This window comes from Eumetopias jubatus, unplaced genomic scaffold (genome assembly GCF_037043125.1).
Source record: "Eumetopias jubatus isolate StellerSeaLion01/CBP00866 unplaced genomic scaffold, mEumJub1_p1.0 scaffold_16, whole genome shotgun sequence".
NCBI lineage: Eukaryota > Metazoa > Chordata > Mammalia > Carnivora > Otariidae > Eumetopias > Eumetopias jubatus.
In genome coordinates, this window is record NW_028274822.1 from 20,114,252 (window position 1) to 20,132,297 (window position 18,046).

At 38.3% G+C, this 18,046-nt stretch overlaps 1 protein-coding gene across 15 annotated transcripts in view; it reads left to right on the forward strand.

Moving 5' to 3' along the window:
• The window catches only part of TCF4 (transcription factor 4), a 350,984-nt gene that overhangs the window by 281,535 nt on the left and 51,403 nt on the right, over positions 1-18,046 (forward strand). For all 15 annotated transcript variants that reach the window (XM_088019640.1, XM_028102890.2, XM_028102892.2 and 12 more), the window contains 2 exons: positions 12,938-13,043; positions 16,607-16,740. In XM_088019640.1, the coding sequence (XP_087875766.1) occupies positions 12,938-13,043; positions 16,607-16,740 (240 nt within the window). The remainder of the gene's footprint in view (positions 1-12,937; positions 13,044-16,606; positions 16,741-18,046) is intronic.

An 18,046-nucleotide genomic window follows, 5' to 3' on the forward strand; every position in this document is an offset into this window, starting at 1 on the left:
TCAACTTAATTTTATATATATATATATTTTTTTGGGGGGGGTGAGAGAGAGAGAGAAAGAGAGAGCACAAGTGTGCATGAGCAGGGGGTGGGCAGAGGAAGAAGGAGAAGCAGACTCCTCACTGAGCCTGGAGCCCAGTGCAGGGCTATATCTCATGACTCTGAAATCATGACCTGAGCCAAAATTGAGTCTGACGCTTAACCAACTGAGCACCCAGGCGCCCCATAATATTTTAAATGTTCCTGAAGAGGTGCACTGTTTATTGGTAATTTGTTCTTCTACTGCCCTGTTCCCTTTGAGGAATATTATTGCCCTTCTTTATTAAGCCCTCACGTCCTCAAGAATTCTTTGAATAACCCTGGATAATTCCCTTGACATTTCTTTGGCATAAATATTTTGTACAAATACAACTCACTTACGTATGTCTTCTAGTTGCTTGTTATACATCTGAGGTCTCTGGACTGGCTCCTAATGATAATTCTAGAGTCCTTTTTTTTTTAATGTACCAAAGTACCTAGCCTTGTGCTAGCTAAAATCTCTGCTGTGTGTTACATCAGTGAAATATCGCTGGCTGATTTTACCTAAAAGTTTGCCCTGGGCGTGAGAGAGGGGCAGGTCCTTAAACGGATAGCAGATAAAGAGGTGGTTGATTGGACAGAAATATTGACAATTCACATACTTATTTTTCTTTCATTGCAGTGTGTGCCACAGTCTTATATTTGGTAATTATTTCATGCTTTTGTTTTCAGTTGAAAGGAGTTAGGGCCATATGTTTTGACAGAAGAAAGACAATTTGTGCTTTTCTTTCCACCTCTGTGAAAGGGAGGAGGCTGGGGTAATGATTTTACAGTGTACCATGGCAATGATTCCTATTCAAAACTTCACCAAATTGGAAACTCACTGTTCCTAACAAGTCTCTCAGTAAACAGAAGATGATGGCATCTGTCTGAAGCACCGAGGGCTAAGCTCGATGCTTCAAACAACAGCATAGGGTTCATCTTTAACTCTAGTTAACATTAGTAGATATCATTTTCTAATACAAAAATTAGATCTCCAGATTCCTTAGACCGTAGGTGATTTGGAAAGACATTCTGATCAGGTGCTAACAATTCTAACTTGGGATTTGGAATGAAAAAAATCTAGGTAGATCATAGCCCCACGGCTGTCCCCACCCAGCCATGTAAAAGCTCTCCCAGCTTTTGTCTCTCAAAAGCTCTCCCAACTTTCTCTCTAAGTGTGTCAGTGAGACAAAAAGTGTAAAAAAAACACCCAGGGTGGGCTGGGTGACTGCTTGGAAAGATAATATGTCTCAAAATGATTCTTAAATAAGGTAATGGAAACAGAAAGCCTTTTTTTAGGTTTTTTTAAGATTTTATTTATTTGTGCACACGATAGAGACAGCACAAGCGGGGTGGAAGGGCAGAGCGAGAGGGAGAATCAGGCTCCCCACTGAGCAGGGAGCCCGATGTGGAGCTCGAACCCAGGACCCCGGGATCATGAGCTGAGCTAAAGGCAGACGCTTAACAGACAGCCCCTCAGGTACCCCAGAAAGTCTTTATAATTTAAAACATTACAAAGATATGAACTTTTTATAATGACTAATCATAGAATTATACCAAATTTCCTTTTATACTGTTAAGTTCAAGGCAAAGAAGGTATCTAGAGAAATACATATCCCCTTTTGTGAATTGTTTCTTTGACCGTTCCTCTTGTCTTTGCAATATCAGTTAGAACCTTGGCCTTGCTATCTTTTTCTTTTTTTTGCTTGGGGCTCTACTTTTTAAAGTGTCTTTCAGCTTTTGTCTGACACAACTTTCTCTCTAAGCCCTCTGGCTTCCTGGGAAGGAATGTTGACTTAGGAATGATGGCTCTCTGGCCCTCTATGCTCATTATGCACAAATGCAGCCCTGCAGACCTTGGACTGGAGGAATAGGGTTAGCACGTTTAGGTTGCACAAGGTCAAACTATAACGTAATCAGTGTTTTTCTTTGGTGGCGCTTTCCCTTCTTGTAAAGCCCCCTCTGGACCCTTGTACACTCTTCCACTTTTTTCTCATTCTTTCTAAAAATTATTTCTTGAGAAGAGATCTGAGACCTCATCACATTGAATTGTAGTAGCTCCAAGCAGATAACATTTCCTGAGATAGGGAATGATTGGAGATATGTTGAAAAGTGGGTTTGTGACTGTGGAGTTTTTCCCAGGGGTGTAGGCTTTTACCCCTCCTGGTAATGTTCATGGACTAAGGTCTGCAGCATTGAAGCTATATGTTTATCCCAACGGTGCCCCAAATTATTTGAGCTTAGATCCCTTCTTAAAAGACAAACTTATTAACATCCACTGAAGGATGTCAGCTCTAGGCTTCAGGCATCAACCTATAGTCTTGGGTTCAGAGGCAAGAGGGTGGAGAATACTCTTAGAACCCTTAAGTATGGGTTAGTACAGATCATTGTCTCTACCTCCTAACACAAGTCCAGCCCTCAAACATAGAGAAGAGCACTAAAATCTGTTTTGGCAGAACAATGAATGTTTATCTCTCTCGATTTTATGATGTTATTCTTAGTTTGGTGTGTATGTTGTGTTCATTCATTCATGCATATACTTAGCCACTACTTGAGCCTCTTCTGCGTTGGATGTCACACACACGCGTCCGCACATATTTCCATAATATTTGGTTAAGCCTTGTTGTTTCTGTGGTTGGTGATAGTCTATAGTGTTGAGATGGGATATGATCTGTTAGAAATAATTAACAATCATGAATGTGATGTGATAGCAGCAGAGATCAAATCATTTAGTTACATCTGTTTAAGTTAGAAATTGAAAGTCATGTTCTTCTTAACATTACCTTTAATTTCTGATGAACATTCAATAAATAAAAGCTTGGAAACAAATTGGCTAGGTGTTTGGAACATATTAAAGAATTGTGATGCACTTAACATCCACAGTCATCTATCTGCGTCCATCCTGAGCTTGGTGATGAGGCCAAGTCCCACGTGAATAAGTAACATAAAGAATGTAAACAGGAAGTCAGATTTCACCTGGACCAAATTTTATACAATTAAGTGTTTCAAGAGATCTTTATCCAGGTGTAACTGAATCAGTTTAAGGCATTCTCAGCTAGGGCCAAGGTACTCAGAATGTTGGCAGTGGGCATTCCTGTGATATACCATGCTGAAAGTAATAGCAAACATACAGTGTCTGCTCACTTCGTGCCAAGAGGAAGAGAAATGCAGGTGTAAAAATAAAAAGAAGTATTTGGAGCCAGAGGCTAGTACACATAGACGGAACTATATTAACACTTCGCTTGAATGCTTTAAGTCATAATATGGTGCTTTTTATTATCAGTTTAGTGTCCTGGTTTTTAGGCCTGGGTCTGGTTTCACCGCTAAATGCCAGTGTAACTTGCAGCAGATTACTGCCCTTCTCTCTGACATTAGTACGATTGAACAAAAAGTATTGATACCTGCTGCTACTTTGCTCAGCTTCATGCCTGGAAGACAGATGAATGGTCCTCCTGTAGCTGCGTGCAAGAGCCTTCTTTGTGCCCCCGGATCGTGACCACCTCGTGTTCTCTTGAGGCAAAAAGGCATTCTTAGCCACTAAGAATGCTAAATGGCCAGGGCGTGGATGTAAGGTGCCTGGAATGCATAGAGCTGGGTGTTGGGAGGAGTCCATGAACACCCTGGAGAGAATTCTTAGCCATTAAGAGATAATGGTGTAGAATGGTGGTTACAGCTCAAACTCTGAAACAAACCTACACGATTTTGCCCAATTTGCCAATTAACTAGCTGTGTGACTTTGAGCGAGTTACTTAACGTCTCTCTTAGATGCCTTATTTATAAAATTGAGATGATGATCAAACAGCAGTTTTAGTGTACAAAGTGAATATAGGTAGTATAGGTACCTTTTTTTTTTTTTCTGGAATAGTGTCTGGCATGTCCTAAGTAAAGTGTTAGCTATTTTTATCTTTGTCATGATTTTTGTCATGCCAAGTGTGACAAGAGCTTGGGGCTGGCAGGCATTGGGACCAGGTCCTTTTTCGTTTCTGGAGAGTGTTAAGCGATGATACCGTAAAATGACTTCTTTCCTTTTTTCTAATTGGCAACTCCCTGCATGCATCACTGAGATGGTTGTAGGATAATATGTGAAAACAACTTAAAATCTCAAACATTCTATATCACAGTATATCTATCATATCATAGCAGAGTAAGCCCCACCGTACCTTTCCTGGCTGTTTTACTGTCTAAGGTTTGCAATGATAACACATTAAAAATCCTTCTAAAATAACAGGATACTATGTAGATTTAAATTACGATAATATTATTGTACAATTATTAGTAATTCTTTGTGCTTTTTTAAAAAAATTGGAGCGGGATTTTTTTTCCGTCCCTTGTAAATTTTTGTACACATCAAAGGCTACATGGACTCATTTTATTTTTAGCGTTTGAAATTTGATTTAGGGATTTGAAAAATATACTGCAGCTAGCTATATAAAAAAACAACAACAACATAAGAATTGTCCTTGCCTTTTTATTTGAAGAAAAAAAGGAACAAGGTAGAGCTGCCCGCCCATAAAGAACACCAGGTTTTTCCTAGCTCCTGGGGAGCTTGCATGCAGGAGGCACATGATAATGGGTCCAGCTCACTTTTTCACTGCGAAATCACTGGTCTTGCCACAGACCTGGTGCACTCCTAGGGAAATGCATTGCCTGCAGGCTATCCACCTCTGCCTGCTTACACAACTCTGGAGACTGATCCCTTATGCATCACTCAGGGCCTTTCTTCTCCTTCCTGTTGCTTTCTCTGGGGTCTTTGTGATGTCTTCCAGTTACAGAATTTGATTGGTAAAGATACAAACAAAGAAGGGAATTAAAACTTTTACAATTTTACTACTTCTTAACACAGAAAAGGGAATTTGGTGGCTGAGAAGAATAAAACTCTTGGCTCCAATTCATTTATAGGACATAGCTTCAGATTTCAGGGACTGATCTGATCATGAACAAATCATCAAAACTCAGCTGATATTTAGAAGAGTGGAAAAATTATATGTGATGTTTGTGATGGGGTGTATGGATGTGTGTTCAAAATGATTTGTGTTCTAGATATATTACATACTTGGGGTGCCTGGGTGGTTCAGTGGGTTAAGCATCTGACTCTTGATTTCGGCTCAGGTCATGATCTCAGGGTCGTGAGATCGAGCCCTGCATCAGGCTCTGTGCTGAGCATAGAGCCTGCTTAAGATTCTCTCTCTCCCTCTTCCTCTGCCCCCCCACCCCCGCTTGCACACATGTGCATGCACGCTTGCATGCTCTCTCACAAAATAAATAAATGAAATATTTAAAAAATATATACTCGAGGAATTTCTTTTAGGGGGATCATATACATATTTTTGTGATGAATATAGCAGAGTGAAGACAGGTAATTGCTTGTTAGTGGAAAAAATAGGAATATCATATACACTAATGGTACATTTTTTATATGTTTAGATAATTGTGATTTTTTTTCAGACTACCAATAAAGATAGTTTGTGGGTGGGGGGGGACCTCTTCTAACCAGGAGTTATTTTAGGGCATTTAGAACTATTTGGTTAATTCCTATAAAAGCTTCAGGTGATTTAGATGGTCATAAAAGCTTCACTATTTCAATAGCCTACAACTTTTGAAATTTTCTATTTATAATTAAATATCCATCAGTTTGTCAATATACTGCAGACATTTATGTGTTACCTCTAAATAGATTTCCTATTTATGTGACAATAATGCAGATTCGCCTTTAACCATCACCTGGAAATGAAGTAGGATTTTTCTACCATTAGTAAATATTCCTTGACTTGATATATCTACTGTACTGAGAATGTACCAGGTGCATAATTTTTATTCCTGGAGTTTGCTGTTGGTTTTGGTTTTTTGCACTCTTGGATTATTTACTGCCTGACTGTTATATGCCCTTGAGCATTATTAACTGCCTTTAAACCTTATAATAACTTACTCAACTCTGTTACTTGAATCTGTTTATTAACCTTTTATGCCATTTTACTGCCCATTAGAATATTTAAGTTATAAAGTTAAAAAAGACTTTAGAAAGGAGAGTGCCAAGAGGACTGGATACAAAGTCAGGGGCCCTGGGCTCCGTCCAGGCCCTTGGGTAAGTCCATTAACCTCTTCCTTTGCTCATTTGTAAAATAAGGTTGAAAGCACTTGAGCTTTAAAAATATGCCAAGAGGCAGGACAGAAGCAGCAGGTGGAAAAATGCATGAAAAGAGAAAGGAGCATCTGTAAAGAAGTCATATAAAAAAGATTAAAAAAAGAAAAAGAAAAAGTAATAAAAATGAAGTGAGAGTAGAATAGAGGGACCCAATTACCAATAATGTGAAAACACATGATCAGAAAAACTTAAACATCTGTTCAACTTTTATCGTCTGGAAAAAGTGATCACACCATGTCTAACTATAATTCCTTTGCCAAAGACACTAGGGGCCAAGGACAAAATTGCAGTTGAAGAATTTCTTTTGCTTCCTACGCATCCAGAAACCTAGAGTCACAGATACTCTTGCCTCGTGTTCCACTTGGTACAATTTGCAGGAATTTTGGCAGATGGTTATAAAAGGACTTTAAAAAATATGTCGTAGTACAGGGGACTCTAAACATAATAAATAAAACTAAAACCTAAATGTCCTACCCTTCAGTAGCATCAACATTTACTAACACCAGCTGTGTGCTAGGGACTAGGGATACCTAGAAGTTACCTCTCCAACCAGTCCACCAAAAGAGTTATTGCTTTTGAAGCCTAAAGGGAATATTAAGTCTTAAATGAGCTGGCATTTTTGTCATAGCTGCTCTAACAGAGGGTGACACACATGGCCCAGTAGGACTCTTCATAGACAAGGATGACTCTAGCCCAGTGCTTCCAACAAAATTGTCTGTCGTAGTGGGAAATTTCTAGGTTGGTGATATCCAATATGGTAGCCAGTGGCCACGAATGGCTAGTGAGCACTTGGCTAATGTGTCTAGTGTGACTAAGGGAATGAATATTTAACTTTATGTAACTTTAATTAAGCTTAATTCAAATAACTACATATTACTAATGGCTACTGTACTGGATAGCCCCATTCTAGACACTTTAAAAATAGCTAAAAGCAGTGACTAGCACTTACAACAAGATGTGAATAATACCACCATTTACTGAGTGCCTACAACAGTAATTCTTAATTATGCTTGACAGATATTATCTCTAATGCTCACAAAAAGAATAACCTCGTTTCACAAGTGAGAAAACTGAGACTCACGACATCACCAGCCAGCTCACAATTAATTGTGAGAGCTGGAATTTGAACCCAGTTGGTCTGGGTTCTACTATCATGCCAAGTCTTTCTCTGTACTCTCTGAAGATTGCCTCTTTTAAGCACATCTTCCCCTTGCATTATGGATCAGTTAGCAATGTACCTTTAACTTGGTCATGTGGCACAATTACAGTGTCCATATTAACTCTCCTGAATATGGAGGTGTCACTGCCCTTGAGCCTTTCTTTTCTCTTACTGGGACCCATGTTGTTCAAAAAACATTTTAAGAGTTGAGGGTCTGGCCCAGTTGCCTGAGTAGTCAGCTGATCCACCTCCAAGTACTTTTCCCCATTAAATGCTGGGAAGCATCAAAGCATATGCCTAGCTTTGTGAATGCCTGGCATTTGAGTGTTTTGCTGTCACAGTTTAGAATATTTGTAAAATCTGCCAAGGTCTAGACTAGTAGGTGAGCCTTGCTAGCACTTGGGCACCGGAAGTTATAATTCTGCTTTGTTATTTTCCAGCCATCGTGGAGCATACAGCAACTCTCTTTAAGAGTTTGAAAGTCTCAACTACAATGTTCCAGTTAGACTGAACTGTTTCTCTTTGTAAATTCTATATTCAGATGGTACTTGCAGACTCACAAAGGGGTAGTGATGGTAAGGAATGTTAAAGGTGCATTGTACAACCTAGTAGTTATCCCTCGGCCCCACTCAGTTACACACCTCGTAACACATGATCTGTAACAGCCACTTCTCTGTATCCCCTTAGAGCTTAGCTTCCCACTTCAGGAAGCAAGTGACATTAATACAGATTGGTTTTACTATGGACATGCCTTACCACATTTTATTTTCTTAAAAGGTAATTATGAACCCCTCCACAAGAATATTTTCTATAAACTGTGGTCAAAGTATAGCCTTGTGTTGATAGTTTAAAATACCTTTTTTTCTTTGCCTTTTAAGAGCAAGGAATTGTTGTTGTTGTTGTTGTTTTTATGGAAAGAATATATACTCTGATGACCCAGAGTTTAAATCCTGCCTTTACCACTTGATTAATTGTTAATGTAGAAAAAATGGCTTAACTTTCCTGAGTCACATTTACTCAGATAATAAAAACAGTAGCAGCCAACATTAACCCTATTGTCTGATTTTTTTTTTGCATGCTTAATATGTGCCAGGTACCCTTCTAGTTGTTTCACACACAACATAACATTTTATTCTCATAAGAACTTTGCATAGCAGGCTCTGCCATTCCCATCTTACATGTAGGAATCTGGAGACCAGAGAGGTTAAAGGAACAGGTCCAAGGTTGTCTGACGGATGAATGGTAAAACTTGTAGTCACACCCAGGCTGGTTTGGGACGATACAATTGATCTTTCTACTATCCTTGAGCCCTGTGAAGTAAGAATGATGCTATTCATAATAATCATCTTGTATGACCCTTAGGAAAGTCAGAAGTAACTTGTGTAGAGCTCCTAGCACAAAAGCTGTTCCACAAGAGGCCCTAAACAAATGGTTCATTGTTATTTTTTAAATCTTCACAAGTGAAACTGATATGCCAAGACAGATAAAAATGAGAACATCAAGGGAAAAGGTAGCATATGCATTCTGCTCCCTTCATTTTGCACGTTTGCTTGGTTTTCTTCTTTTCTAATAGGCGGAGATTCTATTTAAAAGAAGGTATCATTTTATTCCTTTGATGACTGAGCAAAGGATAATCAGGAACTTTGGATGGAACAGCTAATGCAATATAGTAATACTTCTCAAATTCAACAAAAACTAAATATGTAAAATGAATATATATTTTTATTTTTATCAGTTCAGGGTTTTTAATGTTATCTGGAGAGATTTGTTAAACTCAGAATTTCTAAATGTATGATTTTGTTTTAAATTCAGAAATGTAAGTGAAAAGATAATGGTGCTAAATTTGGACATAAACTATATACTTTGCTATCAGTTCCCCATGAAGCTTTTATTCAACAAACAGTTCACTAAAAGAGCTATAGCTTATGAGCTTTGGCCAAGATTCTCCATTTCCAATTTTGCAACAAAAATTTCACCCTTCTTTGGTTTCTCTTGAGGGAGGAATCAGAATGCCAAAAGTCACCTTGATCTAAGCTACCTTATCAGAGAAAAACTAAGTGTAGATTTTTGTTTCCCTTTAGACTTTTCCTCATGTTTCATAGGTGGGGTCACTTCAATACACTGAACTAGAGTTTGAGATTTTTATTTCATTTTTCACTGGACTGGTTTTTTGGTATTAGTCATTAAAATGACTCCAACTATTTGAAGATATCTGGGATATTTGTCATTGTTCTGTTAAATAAAAAACTATTTTAGTTAACAAATACTTAAGTCATCTTTCCAGTTACCTAAAATAGTAATAATTGAAATTAATTGGATGTGAGCTTTTCTTACTGAATTTAGTGTCTCTATTAAATATATTATTGAAACCCTCACTTTGGAGTCTTTTGATTGAGAAATTGGCAAAATAGTTGACTGAAGTAAAAATAAGGAGGGAGCTGCCTGGTCATTCAGGTTTTTAAAGATGAAAACAGGGGCTCCTGGGTGGCTCAGTCCTTAAGCGTCTGCCTTCGGCTCAGGTCATGATCCCAGGGTCCTGGATCGAGCCCCGCATCGGGCTCCCTGCTCCGCGGGAAGCCTGCTTCTCCCTCTCCCTCTCCCCCTGCTTGTGTTCCCTCTCTTGCTGTCTCTCTCTCTCTGTCAAATAAAAAAAGAAAAAAATGAAAACGTTAAGGATAAACTAAAGTATGAGCCTTATGATCAATCTGTTTTCGTAAATATCATCTTATACCTCCGCCACCATTTTTAAAGAAAGTAACCTAAAATAAAGAGCAATTGATAGTTGTGTTTGTTCGGCAAGTTGCAGATCTTGAGCGGTTGCTTTGACCATTCCATTTTTTAATTCCTTATAATTAAAATATGGGGGGAGCTGAACTAAATAAATTCTTTAATTCCTTCTACTTTAAAAAAGAATAGGGGTGCCTGGCTCAGTCAGTAGAACATGCGACTCTCGATCTCGAGGTTGTGAGTTCAAGTCCCATGTTGGGTGTAGAGATTTCTTAAAAATAAAATCTTTAAAAAAAATAATAGTTCTATGCATGGTTTATTTATATAAATAATTCTGTAGGATGCTTACCTTAAAAGTAACTTTTGAAGTGGGAAAGATGAAGTACGTAAATGGAAAGAGAATAACATTTTACCTGATCTGTAAATTTACAGTATAAAGAAAATTTATAAAATTTGCAGAAATTACTTTTTTCTATAAACAATTGTCCATTTCTTGTTAATAAGACTTTCATCTTATCTAAAGAGTCCTCATTTGACCACAACACCAGAAAAATAGAAATTATATACTATATCCTAAAAACTTTGTCACTCCATAGATATTCTTTATGCAAATGGTACTTATGAATTTAGGATAAGTGATCTTATTCTTAGATCTTTGAGATTGATCATAATTCATAGTCCAGTAGCCTCCTTGTGTATGGGTAAAATTACCAAAGATTTGTCCTTATCTCTTTGGAAGAAATAGCAACTAATTCTGCCCACAAGGGGGGAGCAGGGAAGGTGAACTTTGTTAGGTGTATCAAATGGTATTGACATAATAATATACATGTTTAAAGATAATGTAGTAGAGTATAATTAAAATGAAACTATATATTATCCTAAAAGAACTTATTTCAATTGTTTTAAAATATAAAGTGATTTCATAATACGGGTCAGAGTTTATTTTCAGCTTTATAGTAAATGTGCTGGTTTCTGGAATTTGGGGATAACACATAGTACACTTAGCTTGTGTTAATACCAACTGGCCAAATAGCTGTCAGACTAACAGCCTAGACCGTAGATATATTGTAGTAGGTACAGTAGCCGTATTGTGCTTATTCTGTCATTAGAATGAGATCATCTAATTTTCAATTTCCCCTTTTTCTAGACAGTAATGTTTCTTTTGTGTTTTTAGCCTACTCTCAAGACCTTCTCCAAACACATTCAGTAGTATTTCCCTAACTGTTTATTAGTTGTATAGTTCTCAAGAAAAATACTGAGCTTTGCATGACAAAACTTTAAGGGTATTGATTTGTTTGGAGATTCCTGGCTTAAGGTTTATTCTTTGTCTCTTAAAGATGCTTGAAAAGATGTCTTCCTTATTGTAAGCCCCGTGGAAATAGAAGCAAATAGACATTTATATATTTAAAATACGAGGAGAAGTAAAAAATAAAATGAAATATAGCCTGTGAAATATGGGGCTCGTATCCCTCCATGACTGAAGAAAATCCTTGTTTTCTAACGTGTGCCTGGGTTCTTCTGGTTTGTTTTTGTTTTGTTCAGTCTCCAGGACCTCCTAATTTTCAAGGGCACTGTGGGGCATATGTAGCATTTATTTGATGTATGTATGTGTATGCATATTTTCCCACATCTGTCTCTGTGGACCTATCCTTTGTGAAATCCTAAACCTTGTATTAATGCTTGGTTTGTGATTCATGGTGTTCTGAGAGCAATTATATAATTTTTCCTAGGGTGTTTATTCGATGTGCACTGTAAAAAAAAAAAAAATGGGAGTATTTTTTGGTAACTCTGCAGTTGCCTTTTTATTGGTGAATTTCTCTTTCTTTTACTGTGACCTGAGAATATCACTGTAGGCTCACTGCCAATTTCGTGAGCCGCTGCCTGCTTCAAAATGGAGGCAGGAAGGTATCCATTTTCATCAAGAGGATGACAGTGTTTCAGTCTCTCCGACCATCTGGAGAGAGGAACTTTTGGAGCAAAAGAAAATAGGGATTTGAAAAAATTATATTTAGCAGAAAAGGCAAGGGGGGAAACCAATTAAAGTTAAACTATACCTTATGAATTTATGCTTTTCGACTATGCTGCCTTCTTTAGAGGAAACATAAACAAGAAAATACACAGGCTATTTTTATAAAGGACTGTTCCCCAAGTCTCATGAGTATTAGTAAACGAATGTTCAGTAAATTAGGATTTTGGCACACTTTTTTAAGTTTATTGCACACACAAATATAATAAGAACTATAAAGTAGTGCCCCCCCCTTCCTGTGTGCATACTGATTGTTGGTGGTCTATGTAGATCTCGGCTTTTAATGGTCTTTCTCATGCATCTCTGCAAAAAGCTGACACTATGGGAATTTAATATTCCAAGATGTATTTGTCACTTTCTGTGGTCTGGATAGTGCATTTGTTTTCTCTCTCTCTGCCTCTTTCTCTCAGAAGTGAACATTTTAATTGAAAGGTAGAGCAAGAGGGAGAGGCTTGATGCGTGCCCTTCTGTTTGCACCTTTCATGAGCTCAGAGGCCTTCTATGTTTAAAAAAAAAAAGATGCTTGGACAAGACGACCCTGTGGTCTTATATAATATACTTAACTAGACATAATTCTCGGTGTTCTTGCCTGTGACTAGAAAATATCCCCTGCCTCTAGTTTTCCAGTCACAGAAATCTGCTCAGCATTTTTGTTGTTGTTGTTTGTTTTTCTGTATTCTGAAAGGGGCAGTGTTCTAGGGTTTGATCAGATTTGGAATGGACATGGAAATTTAGCATTTTGTGCCTGCTTCTTATCAAGTAATGGACCTTGAGGTGCTTTGGTCAATGCAGCAAGCAAAACTAAATTGTCTCTCCTTCCTCAGGTTTATGCTCCATCAGCAAGCACTGCCGACTACAATAGGGACTCGCCAGGCTACCCTTCCTCGAAACCAGCAGCCAGCACTTTCCCTAGCTCCTTCTTCATGCAGGGTAAGATGCTGCCACTTCTGCGGGGAAATCCACGGGGCAGAATCTCCCTGGGTCTTTTCAGGTCATATGTGGGGCAAAAGACTGCTGAACTGATACTCAAGAAATGGAATACTAGGCAAGTGGAAACTATTGAAGGTCATGCTCTTCTTTAGGAATTGAATTCATTAAAAATTCATCAATTAATTAAAACTTGACTAAGACTTATTTTTTAAACCAAAGCCCCTTGAGCAATGATGAGTTAAGATTAAACTGGTTGACTTCACTTAGAACTGACGCTTCTTGGGGGATGGTCTTCCATGACAGATCATTTCAGCTTCTTCTGTCCCCAAGAAGAATGTGTGTGTATTTTTAGAAGTGTTTTGGTTCAGTGTGTATTTTGAGCATCCTGGATCTAGCCAACTGGGAACACATTGTCCTTATGTATAACTTCATATAAAAATTTTAGCCACTTATTAATTTATAGATACGAACAAGAGCCCCATTTAAGATAAAGCAACCTATCTCAAGACTGAATATTATTTCATTACACAGCAAAAGCTCCACCCCAACATGGTAATTGATTTGGAGTAAAAGACCCAGCTTTTGTCCCAGACAAATTGACAAAATTACAGTTTCATAGTAGCTGAAGTATATTTATTCTTTTAACTGTGCCGTTTATTTAATGAAATGGATATGGATGCGTCCCCCTGAGCTGACAGTCTTGCCACTGGTAGCCCAATTCCTTTCTGCTGCTTGGAAAAGACTGGAATAGTTAGAATGACGCCAGCTGCGCGTAAGAATAGACTGTCCAGAAGATGCACCTAAGGCTTCATCCCTGATAAGCCTGTGGCACTTATTTATCAAAATATGATGATCTCGTTGCCAAGTTAATACTCTGAAATTTGGATGTGGAATTTACCAAGAACTCCTGTACCTGTACGCAGAACTTTCAACTCTTTCTGCCCGGGTGTGAAAACCTTTTTTGAGCATGCCTTGGCAAAGTGCTGTGGGATTTCCTTTTCGTGCTGCTCTAGGAAGGGCCGTGTCACTGGGACGGGGAGCACCTTGGAGCAGCAAGTAACTGGGGAGCAGCTGGGTGTCTCACTTAGCTTGCAGTGGACATCCTCAAAGTCATTCTGATTAAAAGGGACTTTTTTTCTTGTCCTTCAGAGTATTCGCTTTTTCAGGTTGCTAGTTCACATGTGAAATTCCATGGGAAATCTATAAAATTGAATTAAATGGGTCTCTCAGGAATGGAGAGAATTTCTTCCACGCATAATACAGCTCATGTTCATATGGGTCCTTTATCTGTGTGACCTGTCCTAGGTGTAACTCACAAAGGGACCCAGCAGGGTATGTCACTTGAGGGCATCCTGGGCTGGGACAAAAGGTTTATCCCCTTCAGCTGTAAAGAGTAGCCACTTGAGGCTCCACTCCCCTCTTTTGCAACCAGTCAGAGCAACTGGGCTACCAGTGCTTATCGAGATGGTCAATTCAAGGATTCATCACTCAAAGCAGATTTTCCCTGAGAAAATTGACAGGATAGATTTCTTCTACCTGCCTTCAGGAGGGTGCTTGCTTAAACAGTGCACACCACGTGGGAAGTCAGGTAGATTAAAGCAGAAAACAGTAGACTGTTCTCCACGGCAGACCACGCAGAATATGGGGAACGAACTTGCTTTTCTGCATATGAATACCCCAAAAAGCAAAAAAAAAAAAAAATTGAGTTGACATTTATGATGAGCTCAATCAATTTGCCCACATCTAATTCTATTCTTTCAAAACAACATTATGCCAAGATCATGGGATGTGATAAATATTAATTTATTGTGAAAAGCATAATTTATGTAAAGTATGTATTTTTATAAGTCTGCATTGAGTAGTGTTCTGTGTTAACAAGTCCTAAATGTATTTCCATATAGTACATCATGTTGTCAGAATGTTTCAGGAGACTCTCGTTCAATGATACATATTCTCAATTTATTTGTCATAGATGCCATCTATTTGAAATGTTAGGGCCTTAACTTCATCTTTGAATTTAAGGTGACATCTAAACTTCCACAACCTGAAGGCTAAATCTTAAATGCATGAATAGTAACTTCTAGAAAGTCCTGTGTTTTCCCATTAGGATCACAGAAACAGCACCTCGTGATCCTGTCTCACATCGGCTTCCTTCAGTGATGGGCGCATGGTGCCCGGAGGATTCAGGTCTTAAAAAAACACACAGTTTGGGTGAAAGATACTCAGGGACTGTCAGGAGCATATTTTAAACTCACTACCATGTGACCTCTCATTTTTCAGTTGAATTTCCATCTTCTAATTAAAACTCTTAAGTTGTCAAAATCACAGGATTTTTTTTTAAGAAATCTATTGATCATTCCTCCCTGTCCTGAAACTATTCCAGTTTTTGGAATTCTAACTTCTAGATATAAAAGCTCAGTGAAAAAAAAGCTTTGTGGTATATAGTGTTGGATTTAACTTGCCTATTGCCTAAATTTTCAAAAGGTCTTTATTATGTAACATATACAGTGAAAATAATCTTATTTTCAAGGAGGCGGTACCTGCTGTTCTGTGAACACCCAGCTGATGGCCTGGCATTCAGCTGACATTCAATAATTTCTGTTAAACCGTTGAAAGAAGGGAAAATCCGAATTCAGCAATGACATAGATTCCTGCCCACCCCACCCCCACCAACCACCTTCATTTTGAGAAACCCAAACCAAACACCAGTGATCCCTAATAGTAACTTCTAGGCCAATAGACCAGAAAAGAAAAAGAATCTATAAAAATGTTTTAAATAGGCTGTTAACAAAAGGTTAACTTAATATTGAAAGGTACTTCATATAATGTCCACATCATTTTAAACCTCTTTTTAACTTATAGCTTTATAAAATCCAGAACCTCTTAAAATCATCTCTAGTGTAATATCTACCTTATGATACGTGTGTACCCTTTCAACTGCTACTGAAGACTTAAGGTAGCTATAGAATTATGCACCAAAAAATAAAAGTTAAAAAAGAAAACTCAGAACTAGATATCTGAGACTCATGTTCCCTATAAATTATAATGTAATTTCAACTTTAATTCTACCGTGTATGTAATAAAAAGGAAATTTCGTCTTTTAAATCTGAGATGTTCTTTTTCATTCTTATTGCTTTATCTGCATTTAAAACTTGTAAACGTGTCAGCTCTATAATGTGTTAAGTATTTTATTTTCATCACAAAATTTAGGAACAATTTAACTGTTAGTTTCCATAGAAAAGGAGGTCAGGGGACTTTCAAGAAATGTTTTCTTTAGTATTGTTTACCTGGCTGACTTGATATAATTCTACATAGAAATGTGTTCTGTTCTTTTATAGCGGAATTTTTACTAAGAACGCTGCCTATGGTAAATATTTACATTTGTTTGGCAATATAGAGCCACTTGGGAAAAAAGAAAGATGACTGTCTTCTGATGTAATCAGCAAACAGCACAAAGATGAATACACAACAGGCAGCCATTTTCAAGTATATGAAAAAAACCCTATTCTGTAGGGCAAGGCTGAATGCCTCCAAAAAGTCATGGTTTTCTTTGTCCTTTACAGATGGCCATCACAGCAGTGACCCTTGGAGCTCCTCCAGTGGGATGAATCAGCCTGGCTACGGAGGAATGTTGGGCAGTTCTTCTCATATTCCACAGTCTAGCAGCTACTGTAGCTTGCATCCACACGAACGCTTGGTAAGGCAGATGTACATGGTTATGGGGGCGACATGGTTAGTTTATGAAATCTCATTCTCTGCCTTTCCATGCATGTACACAAGGACTCTGTAATGAATGTAAAAACGGTATACACCTATTATTCTTATAGTTATCTTGTTTCTGAGATCAAAGGCAGAACAGATCACCTTTGTAAGCCCTTGCGGCTTTTCTTTGCCAGTGTTCTGTTTGTGGTGTTTTATTCCGTGCTTTCTTTATGACAATGTTAGCCTCCTTCGGACATAAATACATGTATTTGAGCTATACAATTTCAGCTATGGTGGATCCTTGTCATTTATTTACCGTCTGTAGTTTTGAAGAGTCTACTGCAGGGGGCAGAGTGACAGTAGACTTGAGAGTAGGTGGCCTGCGTCTCCCATGTGCATTTCCACTTCCGCTTACCAGCTTCTGTCCCCAGTGACAGCTTTGACCTGTGGTGCCACACCCAAAGGAAAGAGTTCCTGTTTCCCATACACTCCACTAGTCATGGCAACCATGGGGGTTCTGTATAGATCAGATTCCCAGTTTTCAGTGGTTTAGCTGTAATTCCACACCTCCCAACATCCCAGTGATGCTCCGTTTCCTCTCTCAGTTGAAAACTGCTGAGCTGTAGGACATTATCTTGTTTCATTACTGAAGTGTCCATTCTGCCCATCGCCTACACTCATCCATCCTAGTGTGTCCCTTTATCTTGGAGGAAGCAATTCATCTTTTCCAGCCTCAAAAACTCCCACAGCTCAGAATCCACCTAGGAACTTAAGTCGAGCATTACATGGAGATCATGAGTTAGGTGTGAGATGCAGGGAAGATGGGACTGAGTCCCTCGTGCAGCCCTATAACTTTAAAAATGTATGAAGTTGTGATCCTACAAATGCAGAAAGGTCTGACAAATGCAGTGATCTTTCGTGGTCCTTGTGTCTCTACTCTTCATCTCAAAATTGCCCCTTGTTCTTCTAACACCCAGGTTCCTGTGCCTTTCTCTGCTCTGCAATAGGAAATAGCACTTTCCGGATTTCTGTGGTCTTGCCTCTCTTTTGTTCAACCACTAGAAACATAGAAAAGGTGACTTATGTTCTATTCTGACAATGTAAAGTATTTCAGAAGTTACAGTCTCTAGACCTGGTGATAGAGACACTGTGGTCAGTTAGCCTATCTGTTAACGAGAGGCAAATGATGGAAATAGAATTGGCCTTTTTATATCATCTGCCAAGTTTGAATGTGTAAATCAAACTATCCCAAATTTCAGCACATCTTTAGTAAATAGCAAATGATTTACTTGCAAATTTTA